The sequence below is a fragment of the Schistocerca cancellata genome, chromosome 1, assembly GCF_023864275.1.
Source record: "Schistocerca cancellata isolate TAMUIC-IGC-003103 chromosome 1, iqSchCanc2.1, whole genome shotgun sequence".
NCBI classification, from domain to species: domain Eukaryota; kingdom Metazoa; phylum Arthropoda; class Insecta; order Orthoptera; family Acrididae; genus Schistocerca; species Schistocerca cancellata.
Genome location: NC_064626.1, coordinates 364,498,425 through 364,519,580, shown reverse-complemented (window position 1 = coordinate 364,519,580; position 21,156 = coordinate 364,498,425). Strand labels below are relative to the sequence as shown.

Sequence of the window (21,156 nt, the reverse complement as noted above, 5' to 3'; positions counted from 1 at the left end):
AACATGGGAAAAGGATTTGTTAAATAGGAAAAAAGATAACTGAGCACAGAAAAGAGACCATCAAATGACAAAAAAGACAACAGGCAAGAATTACACTACATGATCAAAACTATAGGAAGAATGTCAGAAAGGTTAATTATATCAAAAAGAAAAAATCACTTGAGAAAACTGAATCACAAGGAACTGAATGGCTGGCAAATATTTGCCTTCAGAAGACAATATTCCAGTACTGCTGATAGGCACATTTAAAAGTAGAAAAAACTGCACATTGTTTTTGGAACTGATTTTCTTCCCCAGAGAGGAAAATGGGGCAGGTCTGGATAAAGAGAAGCAGTTCACTCAGAGCCCAGGTTGAGAGGGCTGTTGTGGGAATGAGGGCAGCCACCTTACAACACGTGAACATTCTCAATGTGAGCTCTGAGAGACATGATCTTCTTTCCCAAACCTATCCCGTTTTTATCCTTAGTACAGAAACTAACAGTTTCAATAGTTATGTAATAACTTTCATAACTTAATGTGCGACTATCTGCAGCAATGCAATTTTGCCTTCTTGAGGTAAATTGTTGCTAGCTATTGCATCCCCTTGTAATTTTATAGTTTTCACTAGTGAATTCTGCTTTTGGTGCAACAAAAACAGTCTTATAATTTTCCATCTCCATTTTTTTTTTTTTTACACTAGGTATCACATATATATTTTCACTCTGTAGAAAAAAGAAGCAGAGAAGTGGTTTCAAATGTTTTGTAACTTTATGTCTTGAAAAGTGCTATTGAAATGGAATGTTTTGCATGACAAACTACAGAAAAATCTGAAATCTAAGTGAATGGATGTACATAAAAAACTGTTATGTTTTCTGATTCTTGTACCAAATTGTAATTACAGAAATATATTTCTTGATATAGTTTGAAAACCAAAATGTTATAAATATGTTACTGACTGAAAATTTAGTGAGCTAGTTATTAATATCTAAAATAATTTGGTCTTGGCTGAATGGACTTTGATATCTGATACGATTATTATCGTCCGGAGATAACAGTGGCCATGTGTGTGAACTGCACATGTCTATGTGTTCCTTTATCTGATGAAGTACTCTATACAATAGCAAAAACATCCAACAATCTACTTTTAAATGTCCCTTTTTGCTTCTCAATGCCTTCTCTATATGGTGAATAGCAATCCATCCTAATTCATAATTGTAATCCAACATTTTCAGTCTTCTTTTACACTGGTAGGTCCACTTCTCACGACATTTAGTGGTCCTACATAGGTGTGACCAGATACTTTTGATTGGACAGTGTATCAAAAGGTCCTCAGCTCAATTTAGTTTTATGTTACTGGTAATATTTATCTGCAGTTTAACAATCTCACTCAAACTCATCAGAACCATGTGAAACATTCAGTAAACATTTTGAATCTTTCCATGAGACTGACTGTTGTTATAAAAGAACTAATAATGTTCATAATTCTGGGCTATTCGGTTCTGTTGAAGTATAGTTCAGGGCAATTAATGACATTATTTATATAAGTGGAGTTAATAAATCAACAGATGTTACTTTTGGGTCCTGAATTAATTACTTATATGGTAGTCATTTATGTTGTACATTATCTGATCAAAAAGATCCAGACACCTGTTATTGGACATCAACGTGGGGTGTGTCCATACTTCGCATTTATGATAGCTTGAACTATGGAGTAGACACTTTCTGTGAGGTGTCTAAAGAATGTCTGTGGACAAATGGCAACCCATTTTTCCTGAAGAACGAAAACCAGAGAAAGTAATGATGTTGATCTGATTTCTTGAGCTAACTCATCTGAAAAGTGTTCCATTGGGATCAGGTTGGAACTCTGGAGAGGGCCAGTCCATTTCAGGAATGTCACATGGATGCTGCTTTATGGCAGCGTACATTGTCATGCTGATACCATCAATCATTGTCTCTGAAATGTTCCTCTACTGCTTGCAGTACACAATCCTGTAAATTGTGTTCATATCCTCATGTATTTAGCATTTTCTTAAGTGCAATAAGGGGACCACACCCTAACCATGAAAGACGCCACACACTCCATACTTCACTGTTGGCACTACACATGTTGGTAGGTAGCATTCTCCAGACATTCAACAAACAAAAATTCTTCCATTGGATTGCCACAGTGTATATTGTGATTCATGACTCTAAATCAGTCACTATCAGGCATCCACTGTCCAGTGGCTTCACTCCTTACATGATCTCAAGTGTCACTTAGCATTGCACGCACTGAATACAGAAACGTGTGATTTATGATTTGCTGCTCAACCACTGGACCACATTCTTTTTAACTCCCTATGAACAGCCATTGTGCTAGTTGGAGTGCTGGTAGCATTATGTAAAGCATGATTGACCTACTCGACTGAATTCATGCAGTATTTTACAGCCACCCTCCACAATGTTTGACAGTCCCTGTCTGTTACTACATGGGGTCTGCCTGTTCTTGGTTTAGCTGTTTTTGTTCCTTTGCATTTCTACATCAGAATCATATCACCCACAGTTGACTTGGACAGCTTTATAAGGGTCGATATGTCCCTGATGGATATGTTACTCAGGTGACATCCGAGGACTTGTCCACATTCGAAATCAGTGAACTGATTGACCCATTCTACTGTTACTGCTTTTTTACTGACAACACAATACTCCCAAACACATTTTACACTGATAGGTCCACTTCTCATGACATTTAGTGGTCCTACATAGGGATGACCAGATACTTTTGATCAGATAGTGTATCAAATGGTCCTCAGCCCAGTTTAATTTTATGTTGCTGGTAATATTTATCTGCTGTTTAACAATCTCACTCAAAGTCATCAGAACCATGTGAAACATTCAGTAAACATTTTGAATCTTTCCATGAGACTGGCTATTGTGATAAAAGAACTAATAATGTTCATAATTCTGGGTTATTCGGTTCTGTAGAAGTACATTTCAGTGCAATTAAGAGAAAGTGTTCCATGTCTGCAACACCCTTACAGCTCATGGTGAACATTTCACTTATGATGCAAAATCCTAGAAATGTATGTCTAAAGCTGTCACAGCATCTTAGGCAAAAGAACAATAAACATGAATATTATGATAACATCAGTGTCATTTGTCTTTTTCGCACTCTCAAACTTTTCCATAGAAGAAAACATCATCCGAACATTTTGAATAGTTGTATATATCCCACAGTAGCTCTTCTTCCATCCAAGATGTTGATACTAAATCTGAAATAAACATGAGAGTTATTTTAGTGGAATATGCATTACCAGATGGCTCTTTTCAAGGAAGCCTCGCCCACAAGTAGAACACGAGTGGGGACGTTGTTCTACGTGAACTCGTATATGAGATCCAAGCTGTGACTTCTTTGCTGTTGAATACTGGCATTGTGGGTACGAGCAATGATATACATCTCCTGAAAAAATAAAAAGTTTGCTAATGGAAATAACTCTCACAGTTCACACATATCATCAGACTTCAATGATCTGAAACACTGCTATGGAGAGTAAGTAAATTGTCTCTTTTTTTTATAAAGAAGTAATAGCTTCATAAGTGACAATGTTCCATTATGTGCCCAACACATTACATTACATTCATTGTAACATCACAAAACACCTAAATCGTCAGGAAGCCAAGTACTTTTTGATATTATATATCTATAGTACACCCATACAGTCAAAAATGACCTTCTACAGAGACAAAAATCTCTGTATGTAATAGCTACAGAGATCTTAATGAGATTATAATATAACATCTCTTCTAGTTAACAACAATTCATTGCAACAAGGGGGAAAAGGGTCTCTTGTCTGACCATTTACAGCAGGCAAATGTCCACATACTTCAATAATTAGACATCAGTCTGGAAATCTGTTACAGTGATGTTTACATTTACATGTGAAATAATAATGAGGTAGTGTGCTATACAACCACATATGTAATTTTGATTTAGTATCAAGAATCTGTAGTAGCCATTAATCATTTTAAAATGAAATATGTTTCCTCATTGATTCATCGTAATAAAGCAAGTAACAAATGCAGTATGTAATAATGTAGATAAGTACAACAAAGAAGCACCAAAACTCTTAGAGTCAACAGTTGGATAGTAACACCCAAATGTGTGTCTTCAAAACTTCTAAACCTTTAGTAAATTTATCTTCATATTGTACTTAACCTTTCCTGGTAAAGTACTTACAGAATACAGAAGGGAAAGTAAAACACACAATTTTTGCTTAATGAATGATATAATACATAAACATTTAAACAAGAGGATAAATAGTGAACTAGTCACACATAGAATACCTGTAAATGGAATAGACCAAATGTTTGAAGGTACAAAACTGGTTCAAATATTCACAATTAGTACTGGTTCAAGCATTCACAATTAGTAGCTTTTATCTATGTAAGCAATTTATCAGTACCACATCTAATGTATTATTATATACAGTACATCCATAATTAAAGCTCCAGTTTCAAAACACTGCTCAGAGAGAACCACTTCTCAGAATGACATCAAATTTGAATAGCATATTATTGATGCAGAGGAAATGTCATGGAACAAAAAATGAAAATTTCACCAATAGATGGTGCAGTAAGTGTCTTAATGTAAATGGGGTTGCTACAAATGACAGATGAATCACAATATAACGTCTATAGTTTGAGTTTGCACATTATACCATCCATATTGTTCAATGTGCGTGACTGCACAAGTTCAGCAATCAACAGCTGTGGCACTGTTAGGTAAGGCCATTCACCACAGCAAGGTTGTATGACATTGGATGGAAAAATTCAGTTTCTAATTGTCCTGTGGCCAGAAACCACATGCAAAACAAAATTAAATTGGTTTTTAATTGTCCTGGGTCCAAAAACCACATAAAAATTAAAATGAATCTGTTTCTAACTGTCATGAGACTGGCACAAGACATGTTCAATATGTTGTCCACTAATTTCTGCCACAAGCTGATACCAAGAAATAGCATGTTCCACAACAGGTGGGAGTGTCTCATGGGTCACATTCAGAATGTGTTGCGCAATGTGTGCCTTCAATTCAGCAACATTTGTAATTGGAACACTTAGCACATCATCTTTTAGATAACCCCACAGCCAGGAGTCATATGGATTAAGATCAAGTGTACTGGACAGTCAGGCTGTAGAGAAATAATGGCTGAGAAGCCTGACATTTTTGAAGTTGCCTCTGCAGCATCCACTGTCCATGCTGTGGAGTGTTGTAATGACTTTGGTGTGCAAAAGACTCTCATAACATTTTCCGCAGGATTCATCTCCTTGAAAAAATACGGCTCTACAATAAATGATGTTATCGTCTCACACCACACAGACACCTTTGCAGAATGAAGGGGTACTGGTTGATGTGCATGCAAGTTTTATGTTTCCCATGTTCTGCAATTGTCCTGGGAGATGGAAATGGGCTTCATCTGTCCACAGAATGTTCCATGGCCATTCACTGTCCACTTCCAGGTCAAGCCTGAAATTCCAGACTAAACATTTGTTGCGCTGGCAAGTCAGCATGAAGTAATTCTTGAACATGGGTGGTTGTGTGTGGATAGCAAAGCAGGATATTTCATAGGATTTTATGCACTGTGCTCACAGGTATGTCCAATGTTCAGGCAATTCCCCATATATGGCATGTTTGCACACCACCACTCAATCCTTCCTGCAATGCTGTGGCCACATCATTCACAGACATTGGATCAACTGCTTTCCTCCCTCTGCCACATTGAACTTTTAAAGAACCTATACAGGATAGCTTGCAAGCATGGAAAGCTGAACAATTAACTGTTAAGCGAGGCAGGGAATCATCTATATCACTAATGTCAAAGAGTAACTATAATGAAAAATACTAGCCATATGGAATGTTTATATACCATTGTACACTCGCCTTTGCGGGGACAGAATGAGATGCTGCATGACTCACCCCCAAGTGTTAATGATGTCACAGATTAAACATCACATGTCGTCCTGCATGCGTTACCACTGCTTTCTTGAAACCTGGCATTGTGCCACTGGAGCCAGTGGTTCCAGCAGGATGTGAGGTACCAGTCTTTGGTGTTGTTTTCTTCTCCGACACACCTAGCATACATGGTGGCTGTGGTGTACGGGAACATTTTCTAGTGCTACATTCATATCTTCTCGTTCACCTCCTGCAGTCCTAGCTGTGTCCAATGTGTCAAAGAATGCGGGCTTGAGTCAGTCAAGTGCGACGGTGGTAGGCATACTATTTACTCTAAACTGGAATGTGTGGCCACCTCTCCTAATCACTGGATATGGTCCATTGTACAGTGACAGCAATGGCTTGGGTACTGCATAACTGCATAAGAAAACATGTGTGCTGTTCTCAAGATCTGTGAACACAAATGAGTGTCTCCCAGCCTGACTTCTGGGTGCCATTGGTCTCCGCTGATTTATGTCCTCTCATAATCTAGTAGCAAAGTCTGATGCATTGACTGTATTATCTGCCATGCTGTGCAAGAATTCACCTGCCAGACATAGCGGTTTCCTGTCTCCATCCACTTCTGCATTATGTGACATCATAGAGCTGCTTTCAGTTGGTGATGAAGGTGTTCAACTATTTTATGCAGGATGATAGGCTGTGGTGCATATAAACTTCATGCCTAATAATGTAGCTAATGCTCTGAAAAGGAAGGCCTCAAACTGTCAATTGTCAATGTGGTCTGTGATAATCTGCTGTAGTGCACCGAATCGGGTGATCCAACCGTGAAAAAATGTCTGCGCCATGGTTTCAGGTCTGATATCCTTCATGGGGCCACCTGGTAAATTGATCCTCAACTGTAAGACAATAATTATAGCCTTCTGAGACTATGGGCGGGCCTATGATATCGACATGCACATTTTCGTGATTCGGTGACAGAAATGCGACTATTGGTGCTATGTCACACTGTGTAATCTTGTTCCTCTAACATGCAATGCATTGCTTGACAAATGTTTTGCAGTCTGCAAGCATTCCAGGCCAGACAAAACTTTGTTTCACCAATCTAATAGTGGCTCGTGCTCCTAGATGTGCTAGATTGTGCAAGAGCATCAAAGTCAACAGCAGCCTTTACAGCTTCAACATGTGAGCAGGTGTCTGCTGTCACGTTCACAGCCTCTACACATGATAGCACATCTGCTGGTATGTTCAGCTTCCCTTGTCTGTAAACAATGCAGGTGGTGAATTGGCCATTGGAATCTAAATGGCATAGTTGCCTCTGCGATGCTTTCTCTGGTTTTACAGCAAAGGTGTATATTAGCAGCCTGTGATCTGTATAAATAATGAACTGTCAGCCCTTCTAAAAAATACCTGAATTTCTTGAATGTGGCATAAGCTGGATGCAGTTCGTTGTCATAGGTTGTCCAAGCTTGCTATGAAGGTGACAAGTTCTGACTGAAGAATACTATGGGCAACCAATGATGCTCGACCAGTTGTTGCAGTACAGCGCTTGGACTAGATCAACAGTGGAAAATATTGCCTTTCCATGAACACTGGGAGAGAAGTCTTCTATGTGGAACCGGGTACCGATCCGGGATGGTCCTCGCATTGAGCTGTCAGTAATCATTACATGGACACCATCCGTTCCTCTTCTTGGGTACCACATGGGTCGGAACTGCACAACTGCTACTCAAAACTCTGCAAATGCCCATTGACAGCATGCTGTGGAGTTCCTGCTTCATCATTCGCAACTGCTCTGGCATCAAACATCTAGGCCCAGCGTGAGATGGTGCGCCTGGCGTGGCTAAAATGTGATATACTGTTGTGTGTCTAACCAGCTGCTTGATTTTTGGACATTCTTTTACCAATCATGTGTACAGTGCATCTCCTGCTACCGCATGTACCGTCATCGGAGTGATGCAACACACCTTCCCTGGAGTATGAATGTTGTAGTGGAATCAATCAGCAGCTTGTGTCAGACGTCAAGTATCAGATCATAAAAAGATAAAAAATCAGCTTCTATGATAGGCTGCGATATATCCGCCACCGTGAAGTGCCACTCAAATGTACAGCGTAGTCAAGCTTAACAAACAATGTGGCCTGACTGTATGTTTTAATCTTAGAGTTCTTCTGCCCCTGTGTCCACTAGGTTTGTACTTTCATATTGCAGACTGTGACAAAAAGTCCACATACATTACTGGTATGAGTAGTTGTTGCTGCTACGTTTTCCGCTTCGTGTTTCCATTTGCATGGTGGTGTACAGTTTTGCATGTTGTTGCCCAATTTATTGTGGTGTCAACACATATTTTGTGTCAACGGCAAGCAGTTACAACTTCTTGACAACCAGAGGCACGGTCGATGACGTGTGTGCGTTGTGTGTAATGTGGCTACTTGGATGGTAAGCTCTGCTAATTGCGACTGGAGCAATGCTAGTGCCACTGCAGACATACTCTCTTGCCATGGTGTCATGTTGACACATTTGCTGTGGGATACATCTCGAAAATCCTGACTGCTGTTTGCGCTAGTGCATTTAAATCATCCATGCACACTGTCAGAATTTTTTGAGTGTTGGAGGGTAATCGAGACAACTAAATATTATTGCACAGCATGTCATTGCTTACTGTGTGGCTTGCCAGTGTGCACAAGTGACTTAAAAGTTGTGACAGGGTTCAATCACTGAGCTCCTCAGTCCAAAAAAGCTTCTCTGGTTACTTCACTTATGACTATGATAAGTGCGTCACTAGCGCATTCTTAATAGACATATAACATTCGGCATTGGGTGGTGCAGCAAGGATATCTTGTACCTCAGCAGCTAAGTCCTCTGGTAGTGCTGCGACTGCATAACTATACTTTGTTCCGTCTGCTGATATCTGTGCAAGGACGAACTGGCTTTCAAGCTGCACAAACCACAACAACAGGTTATGTTGCCAGAATAGCAGAGGGTTTAATTGTAACCCTGTTAACTGTGCTGCTTGTAGCTGGCTCTGTGGTGACTGGTGGATTGTCCGTTTTCGTGTAAAAATGAGTGCGGCCCGGCTGATGCAGATGTAAGGAATGTTCACGTTATGGTGCGGTGCAGAACGCTGAAGCTGATGGAGTTGTTTTGTTGTGTTATCATTGTGGTCACCAAATATATGGTATCTGGTAGAATTGAAGATTTTTTTCCACATAAAACGCATCTACACAAGATAGCTTGCAAGCATGGAAGGCTGCACAATTAACTGTTAAGAGAGGCATGGAATCGTCTATATTTCACTAATGTCAAAGAGTAACAATAATGACAAATACTATTCACATGGAATGCTTATATTCCACTGTACACTTACGTTTGCAGGGACAGAATGAGGTGCTAAAAACTTGTCATTTAAAATTTTGTAATTCTTTTTTCCAGACCCTTAGCAGACATCACACCTATGCCTGTTTTTCATACCTCTGAATGTCCAGAACTTCTGCAGGGTTATTGGCATATAGACACCATTCTTATAAAAAAGCTTTACCAGCAGTGTGTGATCCTCCATGGAGACAGTCATGTTGGACATGTCTGAAGCAAACTGAGGAACAGCCATGTCCTGCATGTCTGTTGGTATGCGTACTCTGAAGCTTACAGCACCATCTATTGGTTAAAGTCGTTTTTCCCCATAACAGTCCCACCCTGCATCATTAATGTGCTGTTCAAATTTGACATCATTCTGAGCAGTGGTTCTCTTTCTACAGTGTTTTAAAGTATGGACACTTGCAGAGACAACACCACAGGGGAAAAAATTATAGTGTTTAACATTACACTGTTTCTGATATTTTTACCCACAAATATTTAGTAACATCATGAATTTTATTTTTTCTCATGCTAGACACCGTTTCAGTGAACGGTAGTAAGAACTTCTTCTTATCAATGTTTCTTGCTTTTCACAAGTTTCCTTTTTTTCCACTTTCTTGCAATATAAGTAGCTTAATTCCATGTTCCATTAACACATAGATTGCCACACACATAGTGATGGACATTTCACTACCAAGCCATGGCATCAGGCCTTTGGCAACCTCATGGCTGTGAACGTGTTAAATAGTCTCCAGTGCCTACGGTTCCAAGCATGGCACAATGCGACATTTTTATTAGAATTTAATATGTGTATCATCGCCTGAAAGTTAATGTGTGAATTTATTTCAAAGTTCAACCACAGCAGACCACAGCAGTCACACAAAGTCAATTGTGTACCACCTCCAGCAGAGCTAGTTAAGCACAACTATTTTAAAAGTAATATTTGGGTTAGTGATTGACATTTTTGTGTTTACTTGTTTTCTTTGTTTTGTCTCTGCATATTTTATTAGAAATTACAGAATGTGAACAGTAAATTATAGCATTTCACTAACCTACACTATTGACTATCAAAACAATTTGTAACACAATCCTACAGCACATTGCAGGAGGACCCGTCAGTTAGTGGGAACTGAACATTCAAGTATGATGACAATATGAAAAGATTTATTGGCGTTTAAGAAAGGGCATCCGTTGCAAAAGACAACTAGAGTTTAGCAACAGCCACAGCAACTGAAGCCCCTGGAGCCCCAAGAAAAATCTTAGCAAGCTTCGGAGACACCTTTGTATGTTAAAACTTCCCACTCATAAAACAGTACCTTTCGCCATTTTCTAATTATACAGCTTTTGGGTAAACGAGTTTATTTCACTGCCTTTTGTGTGTTTTTATATTTTACCATTTCTGTTTTTATGGTAATATCTAAACTGTAATAGACTTATATTTTAACATTTTATCATTTCTGTAATTTCCGCATCTTTAAATAGGCATTCACACATTTGTAGTATGTTAGTTCTATGTCATTAACAAGTTTTCAATGAGTGTATATTTTAAGCTGAATATATATTCCATCATGTAATTTTCAGGCTCTCATGGGTGAGCATTTAATATATGACCATGCATATGTTATACATTATGTAGTTATTAGTTTTTGCCTGTTGATAATTTAGAAAGGCCACTCGCAGTTTGTGTAGATTAGCAACCTATGTCATGAAATCTATAACAACAAATTATAAATAAGTTGATCATTGTAACTGAGTTTAGTGTCAATAAACAGGAACAGAATGAAAATGTAAATTCTACAGTGTTGTGTACATTTATTCAATAACTGTTCACCACATCAACTAATCACAGGGGAAGACTAAAGAAAAAATTCCACAAGACTTAACCAGCATCAAGCAGGTCAGTAATGCTTTCCTTGTGTTGGTGTTGTCTTCCTCCAATTTCATTCAAGAATATATCTGAATTTATTCTGTCTGCTTTCCAGTCACAAGTACAGCTATAATAGCTTTAAGCCTTTGTTCTTCCCAGCTCTGAAGCCCCCTACATTCTGCTAATTGTCTTTCTGAAAACTATTACACAGGCTGGGCAAAACAAAACTGTCTTGGAAAATATTTATAAGACTGACATGGAGTTGGTCCTTGTTGATGAACAGCAGAGCTGCCCATTATAGAAAATGCTGGAAACTGTAATTTCAATGAACCAATCAGCTGCTGTAACACATCTGCACTTGTACCACATGCTCTGTCCCGAGCTCTTTCCATTGTCAGTACACTTGAGAAGAGCAGACATGTTTTAATATTGAAGTAATGCAAAATATTGTTCATGATAAAACAGTGCATTTTCACTTTTGAGTGTTATGCGAAGCACAGTTAATGGAAAATGGTAGAATTGTTTGCGCAAATGTTTAAGATAGGAAGTGTTGTTACATAAGCTCCAGCAAAGTTTTCAATGCAAAACTTACTGGCAAAATGGCACAAAATGGGCTCTGTGATTGCCAAAACTGTAATTATATGAAAACAATTCAAACACCAGAAAACATTGCTCAAGTGATGGAAAGCCCGGACAAAATATGATGCCATTTATCTGTGCAAGTGGGAATTAGGAGATTGACATGTCAAAACATTATCAAAAATGACCTTCATCTGAATCTTTACAAATTTATTACTGTGCAGGAGTTAAATCGTACAGACAAACTTTTGCATGTTGAGTTCAGCTGGCGATTTCTGAGTTAAGTGGTAACAGTACTTTTGGATGATCAGTTTTTCATTTCCTTTCACGAGGTGTGGTTCAGCCTGTTTGGGTATGTGACCTCACAGAACACATTCCATTAGCATGAGAAAATCCTCATCAGTACTTGAAGTGCTGTTCCACAATCTCTTCCACCAAACTGTTTCATTCTAAGTGGTAGGTCCAGGAACTGTTTAATCCATATGTGGCTCAACTCAGTATAAGATGAATGATTGTATTGATATTTTCAGAAAGATGGATCAACAACTCACACCACTTTGACAATCTTGATGTGAGTGCATGAGGTGTTTGGTGAGCAGAGGACAGTCAGTGGAGGCAGTACAGTCTGCTAGTCACTTTGATCACCTGATCTCTCTCCCTGTGATTTTTCAAACTGAAAGGTCACATATGCTCAAAGTTCGTTAACAATGCCCAAACCCACATCAGCTTCATTGTAAATATTTTCTGGACCAGCTTTATTTTGGCCTCTCTGAAGCTTTTCATATACCTTCCCATGAAGACTGATAAAATTTCATCATTTTTCTATAAAGATTGGTAGATTACATACCTGTATGAATTCGTTTGTGTGCAATCAGATGACTCATATATTTAGTAGAAAATCCACAAGAATCACACATATATGGCCGATCTGAACTGTGAGTGATGAGATGATGTTCTAAGCTGGTGGTATTGGAGAAGGCCTTCCCACAAATGTCACCTGGAATGATAATATATTGTATCTGGTTCAAATATTTTCTTATTTAGCTCTGGTTGTTTACAGTTTATTATAAATATTACATAACTGAAACCAGTTTGTGAAAATGAAAAGGAGATTTTCTGTGCCTGGGAGCAATCATAGAGGTCAGTAAATACAATTCATTTTTCTAAAGCCAGAAAATAGTTTCATTTCCAGATTTGGTAAACTTTTAGTTTCTTCTGGGACAGACAGACATTAACTAAACCAATTGAAGCTTTGTGCATAGGTTTGTCAGCTGGTTAGAGGCTTTCGCAATTTAAAAAAATACAGGGATATAGTAACAATAAAAATGCCACACTCTTCCAGTACCATTATATACATCTTTGCAAGGCAACAGATAACTATGCTCTTAATTGTAAGACAAGAATAAATACATTCAGAAATCTGTTAAATTCATCCAGAAACTTATGAATTGGCCTGTACTTACCATCAGGAGCTGTAAATCTGAGTATAGTGTTTGTATTTTTCTAAAACTACAAGCTCCTATTTCAGTGGAGAAAAGAAGATTGCAGGAGGGGATGGAGAACAGAGCATTCAGGATTCAGGTCAAATGAGGGACCTAAATATGAACAAAATGACATAAAAGAGACTATGAGATCAAAGATACCACATCAGAAAGCAGTCACCAGCAGTTCAGAGATGACAAGAGAAGAGGGTGTTGTAGGCTGATAAGTAAACTCGAGTATGGAAGGAGGTGAGAGTAATACAAGTATAGTATAGTAAATGGAGAAGAAAGGATCACCAACAAAGGCAGAAAATGAAATTTTACAAAGCAATACTGGAGGTAGGTTAATGTAGGATGAGGCAAGGAGGAAGATGAGATAAGAGGATAAATATATTGGACAGCAAGGTCTCATCTTCTGAGATCATGGAAAATGTTACTGGGTGACAGGATCGAAAATAAACTTGTGGTACAGCAACTACTAAGGTATCCTCAGACAAGCTGTATAGCATGATCAGCAAGTGGGTACTAGAAATCCCCAAGGCATACACATCATCAGCACCCATTCATGTGTATTGCCAGTTTGGTGGAGGCCATCCCAATGTAGAATGCTGTGCTGTGAATGCATGTCAGCTAGTAAATGACATGAGCAATGTTTCAAGTAGCTAGCCCTCCAGTGCTGCACTTTTTTTTCTACAAATATGTGGATAGGCACATGTAAATTCTGATCAACACTGATTGATCATGTATACCATGCCATGACATAGACAGTATGCTGGGTAGGTGGATGCACTTTATTTATTTATTTTTTGTGTTTATACCGACTTCACATAAAATTGTGCCTTTAATTGTGCTGTGCTAGTTTGTCACAAAGCAAACAAAGTTAGGTCTTGCTATAGCACAAATAATGAAGCAAAATCTTAGTTATTTCATCATTTTAATATTGCACTCTATTCAACAATAAATGTATATTTCCTACTTCTTAAATCCCCTGTGCATTTGTTACTGATTACAATTTTTACTTTTGAAGTGTTCTGAGTATATGGTTATAAAATATAAGCTTTCATCACCAGAAATGTTACAAAGATTGAAATTTTTTGTGCTGTCATACTGACGGGTTTATCAAGAAAATCAGCTTGATCATGGCATGTTGTTGTTGTTGTGGTCTTCAGTCCTGAGACTGGTTTGATGCAGCTCTCCATGCTACTCTATCCTGTGCAAGCTTCTTCATCTCCCAGTATCTACTGCAACCTACATCCTTCTGAATCTGCTTAGTGTATTCATCTCTTGGTCTCCCTCTACGATTTTTACCCTCCACACTGCCCTCCAATGCTAAATTTGTGATCCCTTGATGCCTCAAAACATGTCCTACCAACCGATCCCTTCTTCTAGTCAAGTTGTGCCACAAACTTCTCTTCTCCCCAATCCTATTCAATACCTCCTCATTAGTTACGTGATCTGGCATAACAGCTTGATTTTTTAAAATAACTTTAACTGTACAATGATTATCATAGATTAAACTGTTTATAAAAATCAGTGTATATAATAAAAACAGATTGTTGTACATAAAATTTACCCATAACTGAATGGAAATTATAAATACCCAAAGACTGCTGGAAACAATATGTAGTTAAAAATTATCTGATCAAATGACATTTTACAAATTTGGGCATCAAAGGAGTCACTGTAAAGAGAGATTTAAAAACTGTAACTACATTTTAATTATGGAAGTGGTTACTCTAAACAGCATAATTGGTTTAATTGTGGTACCTACAAAGTAAAATTTTAAGGAGAGATTTTGGAAGTAGGAATAAGATTAAGTTTGAAAGTAGAAGTACAAAGTAATAAGTACACACTGGATGAGGCTCCCTCCATGTGTGAAGTTCCAAGGCACTTGGACACATAAGAAGTTGAGGTGGCACCAGCATGTTAGATAGGTTAATCACATCACTCAGTTCTGCTTGTTTTTCACTTAGAAGTCTCTCTCATTGTGTCATATACAGATGGGATTGCTGGCATACTTTGCTTACTTACACTGAATGCTGTGCTGTGGCATAATATTTTAGGACAATATAGCTACAGCAAAAAATTTATTTATTCCACAGAAACCTGCAGTAAGAGTATTATATAAAGCTGAGAGTGCAGAAACCTTTTCAAAGGTCTTGGGATTCCTACACTAACGTGCCATTACATTTATTTTCTAAATGGCATTTTTCATTAATACTAACAATGAATTTAGGACAAACTAGGAAATTCATAACTACAATATTGAAGTAAAAATAAGTTCCCTATGCACTGTGCACTAACTAAGGTTCAGAATCCTGATGCAAAAGTCTAAAACAGGTTGCCACAAGACATCAGACAGAAAATTGGAATATCATATGGGATAAAAAGCGTAATATGTGACTAGACTGAGGATTTCTTAGCAAGGACGCAACAGGTTATCTTGTATTGAGAGTCATTGAGAGATGTTGAAGTAAATTCAGGCATGCTCTAGGGAACTGTTTTGGGAACCTCACTATTCATGTTGTATATAATGTCCTTGCATATAACATTATAGTAACATTAGACTTTTTGCAGATAATACAGTTTTCTATAATGAAATACTGTCCAAAAAAAGGTTGACAAATTTTGTCAGATCTTGATATGACTGAAATATCAGTAATTATTCACAATTAGAATCAGTCAACTCTTACAAATATCCAGACTTGACGATTTGTAGGTATGTGAAATGGAATGATTTCATAGGCTTAGTCATAGGTACGGCAGGAGACAAACTTCAGTTCATTCGCAGGGTATTGGGAAAATGCAAAAAATGGTTCAAATGGCTCTGAGCACTATGGGACTCAACTGCTGTGGTCATAAGTCCCCTAGAACTTAGAACTACTTAAACCTAACTAACCTAAGGACAGCACACAACACCCAGCCATCACGAGGCAGAGAAAATCCCTGACCCCGCCGGGAATCGAAACCGGGAACCCGGGCGTGGGAAGCGAGAACGCTACCGCACGACCACGAGATGAGGGCGGGAAAATGCAGCCAGTCTGCAAAGGCGACTGCGTACAATTCACTTGTGCACCTGATCTTAGAATATTGATCCAGCTGTGCGACCTGTATGTAATAGGACTAACATGGAATATTAAAAGAAGGGCATGATGAATGTTCACAGGTCAGTTTAACCTGTGGAAAAAATTACAGAAAAACTGAAAAACCTAAACTGGCAGAGTCTTGAAGATTGATGTAAATTATCTCCGGAAAGCCTAGTTACAAAATTACAAGAGCCAGCATTAAGTGAAGAATCCAGAGATATTCTTCAGCCTCCTACATATCACTCTCATGGAGATCACGAAGACAAAATTAGATTAATATTACTATGCACAGAGACACTTAAGTAGTCATTCTTCACACACCCCATACACAATACTGGCAGATTGGGGGAAAAATAAAGCAGGTAGAAAATTTTAAAGACTTAGCATATTGGATAAAGTTCAATATATCTGAGAAAGGACCCTATCATACATGTTTCAACAAGATAGGAGTAATGTTACACTGTACTGAAGGTGGAGATGCTGACTTGCAGGTTGGCACAACGAAAAGACTGTCGCAAAATGAGCTTTCGGCACACACACACACACACACACACACACACCCACACACACATGACCATGGTGTCTGACTTCAGTTGCCAGAGACTGTGGTCGTGTGTGTGTGTGTGTGTGTGTGTGTGTGTGTGTGTGTGAGTGAGCGCACATGCACATGTCATTTTCTGACAGTATTTTTGTTGTGCCAATCTGCAACTCATCAGCTCCACTTTATGGTGAGTAGCAACTATCCTTTTCATAATACTGCTACAGTTCTTCCTGGATTTTCCATTGTTTGACGATAACAAAGGTGTTTATTATAAATGATCAGTAGCCACCAATGCCTACCTTAAACAGTGCTGCGCAATTATTCATCCCTGATGCACTACATGCAGCAGAAAGCCTCAAAATCCATAATAAAGGACAACCAAATGCAAAATAATTGAAGATTCTGAGAAAGATCTCCGCCTAAGTCAAAGAAAATATAGAGTACAAAAGGCAAAACTATGAGCTACATTCCCGTGAAGAGAAAATTACAGGTATCAATCAGAAAAAAGGATTTCTTTGAATGATCACTTGACAGAAAAGAGATCTGAAAAGTTGTAAAGTCAAATTATTATCTACTTTATGAAAAATAACAATAATAGTTAAAAACAATGAAGAAGTGGAGAAAGACATGCAAGGGCTATGGATCTCATACGATGACATGAAACATGTCTTTCCATACAAGAAACTTGATGGACAACAGAGTTTCCAACCAAAATACAAGAGGAAGACAGGTAAGGTGTTCACCAAAAAAAGAAGCAAGAACACCAAAAAAGAATAGAAGAATGTTGGGCCAATGTTAAAGATCACAGAAAAAAAGTGGTTGAAATGATGTGGTCCATTAGTTGTTATTGACAATTCCTTGAGGTCTCATAATGTGTCATATTAATAGATCCCTTCTTTTAGTCAATTTGTGCTATAAATCATTTTTCCAATTTAATGCAGCAACTTCTCATTTGTTCTTGAATCTATCCATCTAATCTTCAGCATTCATCTATGGCACCACATTTCAAAAGTATCTGTTCTCTTCTTGTCTGAAATGCTTGTCATCCAAATTTCACTTCCATACAAAGCTACTCTCCAAACAAATACATACTTTCAGACAACGCGTCCTAACACTTACATTTATTTTATATGTCAACAAAGTCTCCTTTTCCAGCAATTATTACCTTGCTATTGTCACTCTGCATTTTATATCCCTTCTACATCAGCCATTGGCAGTTATTTTGCTGCCCTAGTAGCAAAACTGATTACTTATAGTGTGTCATTTCCTAATTTCATTTCCTTGGCATTGTCTAATCTAATCTGACTACATTCCATTACCCTTGTTTACTTTTGTTGATGTTCATTTTATAATCTCTTTTCAAGACACTATCCATTTTATTCAACTGCTCTTCCAAGTTTTTTGACTTCTCAGAGAGAATTACAATGTCTTTGGCAAACGTTACAGTCTTTTTTTTCCTCTGAACTTTAATTCCCTTTCTAAGTTTTTCCTTTATTTCCTTGAGAGCTTGCGCAATATACAGATTGAATAACATCAGGGATAGGGTAATGCCCTATTTCACATCATGCCTGGCTCTCCCAAGGATCTCAAAAAGTCTGAGGGAATGTCATCTACCCCAGAGATCTTGTTTCCATTAGATCTTTCAGTGCTCTGTCAAATTCTTCTTGCCGTACCATATCTCATCTTCAACTACTTTCCCCTCTTCTTTTCCTATAACACCGTCCTCAAGTTTGTTTCCTGTATATAGACACTCTACATATTCCTTTCAGCTTTCATTCTTTGTATAGTATTGGCTTGTCATCTGTGCTCTTGATATTCATACAGCTGCTTCTCTATTCTTTAAATTACTCCTTAATCCTCCTGTCTTTCTTTGCCCTTGTTAATCCATATTTATAATTTAATACAATAAACTGTTTGAAGTAGCTTAATAAGTATGGCCTTCCAGTTTTTTATGGTGACATCCACCCATAAAATTTTCTCAGTGTTCAGTTTTATTATTAGGAAGGAAGAAGGAAGATTGGGTTTAATGTGCCGTCGACATTGAGCTCATTAGGGACAGAGCACAAGTTTAGATTATGTCAAGGATGGGGAAGAAAATCAGCCGTCCCTTTCAAAGGAACCACCCTGGCATTTGCCTGGAATGATTTCCCTAAACCATGGAAAACCCAGATATGGATAGGCGGATGCGTGTTTGAACTATTGTCCTCTCAAATGCAAGTCCAGAGTGCTAACGACTGCCCCACATCTTTTGGTAAGTTTACTATTGATGAAATGACATCAATGGGGATTTGCTTTCACAAATGTGGAAAATAGACAAATCTCTTACACTTTCAGGACAGAACTCTCAGGTGGTAAGCAAGGTAATAATTGCTGGAAAAGGAGACTTTGTTGACATATAAAATAAATGTAAGTGTTAGGACGCGTTGTCTGAAAGTATGTATTTGTTTGGAGAGTAGCTTTGTATGGAAGTGAAATATGGATGACAAGCATTTCAGACAAGAAGAGAACAGATACTTTTGAAATGTGGTGCCATAGATGAATGCTGAAGATTAGATGGATAGATTCAAGAACAAATGAGAAGTTGCTGCATTAAATTGGAAAAATGATTTATAGCACAAATTACTATTGGTGGAGAGACATTGTCTGGAGTGAGATTTGCATGTACAGGTGCAAAAAACAGACAGCGTAGGTTGTGCAGGTTATCTATCAAGCCAGAAGACAACAGAGACCATCCCCAGTAGGACCATTTCAAATAGAAATGATGGTGCTGCAGACATTGTCTTACTCTTACCACACTACTGTATAAGAGACACAGCTTCGTTTTGCAAAACAGACAGGTCCTGCTGATGAAGATGGTGTGCAAGTTTGAAAGATCAAGTTTTAACTAGTGCAAGACAAATCTTTAACTCCAATAAAATTTATATGTAGCTCAAAAGGTAGAGAACAGAACCTCTAACTGGAGGATATTTGATTTTAAAACAACAAAGTCAGCAGAATGAATGGGTATTACATGCAAACAATAATGTTAAGGTTTAAGGATCTGGGCAGGGCTTTTGTTTTTTTTTTTTTTATTTTCATATTGTATCTCTCTAATTATTGGCCAACTATTCATATGGTACAAAAAAATTGGAAAACATCTACAATGAGCACTGGCCACTGCTTTTCACGTGTCTAATCCGTATGTGCTCTAACATGTTGTAAATTTTCTTTTGTATAGTTCTTCATCAACAGTACGCATATCACCTCTCCACTGATGTCATCAATGACAGTAATAGGCAGTTATGTGGAGTCTAACACAACTCTTTATTTACAAGTCACATAAAAAAATGAGTTTACAACAAGTCAATATCTTAGGAATTAGCATACCAAACACAGATACAAATTTCCTGACTACATCAATTTACAGCAACGGGCACATATAAATGCGCAAATCATACTGTACTTACAAACACAAACTGATCAACAACAGTCACAAAGTTTGCTTACAGCTACTACCAGATTCTACACATATTTCTTAAAGTGTTCTTGTAAAGACACTTATCATCAATGACCATATTACATGTTGTCCTGTGCCATGGTCTTCACCATTTGCCTGTGGTACATATTTAATTTATCAGCATTTCCTCTGCAGTCTACAAATTACTGCAAACTACACCTCACATTAACTTCAGGCCAAAGTGCCCATATGTGTTGGGTATCTCTGTAACAAAATACTTTGTTCAAAAGATCAGCTGGTAATCATCTTTTCTATGAGTCTATCTGCTGTTGGATACTAGTTCTATTCAGTGAGCAATGATAAAAACTCCTTTTCTTAATTTCTAATTTCTCCTTGGAATGAAAGAAGGAAGTTTCTTGTATTGTTGTTGGTCCACCGTAACCTCCAAATCATATATGAGTACGTCTTGTGTATCAAACTCTTCTAGTTATTAATTCAGTTTTGCATTTGTAAATGAAGTATAACAGTGCTCATTAAACACTCCATGCTTTTCTTAAAAAGATTTATTATTATTATTATTAGGAATTTCTGATGAACAAGCAACTCTGAAACAATACCTGGCAAAAACATCCTATTGAACTACACATAACTCAAAACTTCATTACACATGATTCTAAATTTTTAAACTTTTATTAAGCTAGGCCTTACATTTCATGGCTTTTTCGCCTGCATGACTGTGCATATGTAAGAGGAGACTGCTGCGGGTACGACACTCATAATCACATTGCTGGCACTTATACAGTGGCTCATCAGAATGTTGCAGTCGATGAGAGAGGAGCTGCTGGATCTTATCAGCTGTATAACTGCCTAGAAAATAAAATAAAAATAAATAAATAAAAACAACAACAG

General features: G+C 37.8%; 1 protein-coding gene across 2 annotated transcripts in view; it reads right to left on the bottom strand.

Moving 5' to 3' along the window:
- Window positions 1-21,156, bottom strand: part of LOC126174640 (myoneurin-like) — a 136,941-nt gene that overhangs the window by 28,426 nt on the left and 87,359 nt on the right. For both annotated transcript variants that reach the window (XM_049921050.1, XM_049921051.1), the window contains exons 7-9: window positions 20,956-21,114; window positions 12,551-12,700; window positions 3,273-3,418 (exon numbers count right to left, since the gene is read on the bottom strand). In XM_049921050.1, the coding sequence (XP_049777007.1) occupies window positions 3,273-3,418; window positions 12,551-12,700; window positions 20,956-21,114 (455 nt within the window). The remainder of the gene's footprint in view (window positions 1-3,272; window positions 3,419-12,550; window positions 12,701-20,955; window positions 21,115-21,156) is intronic.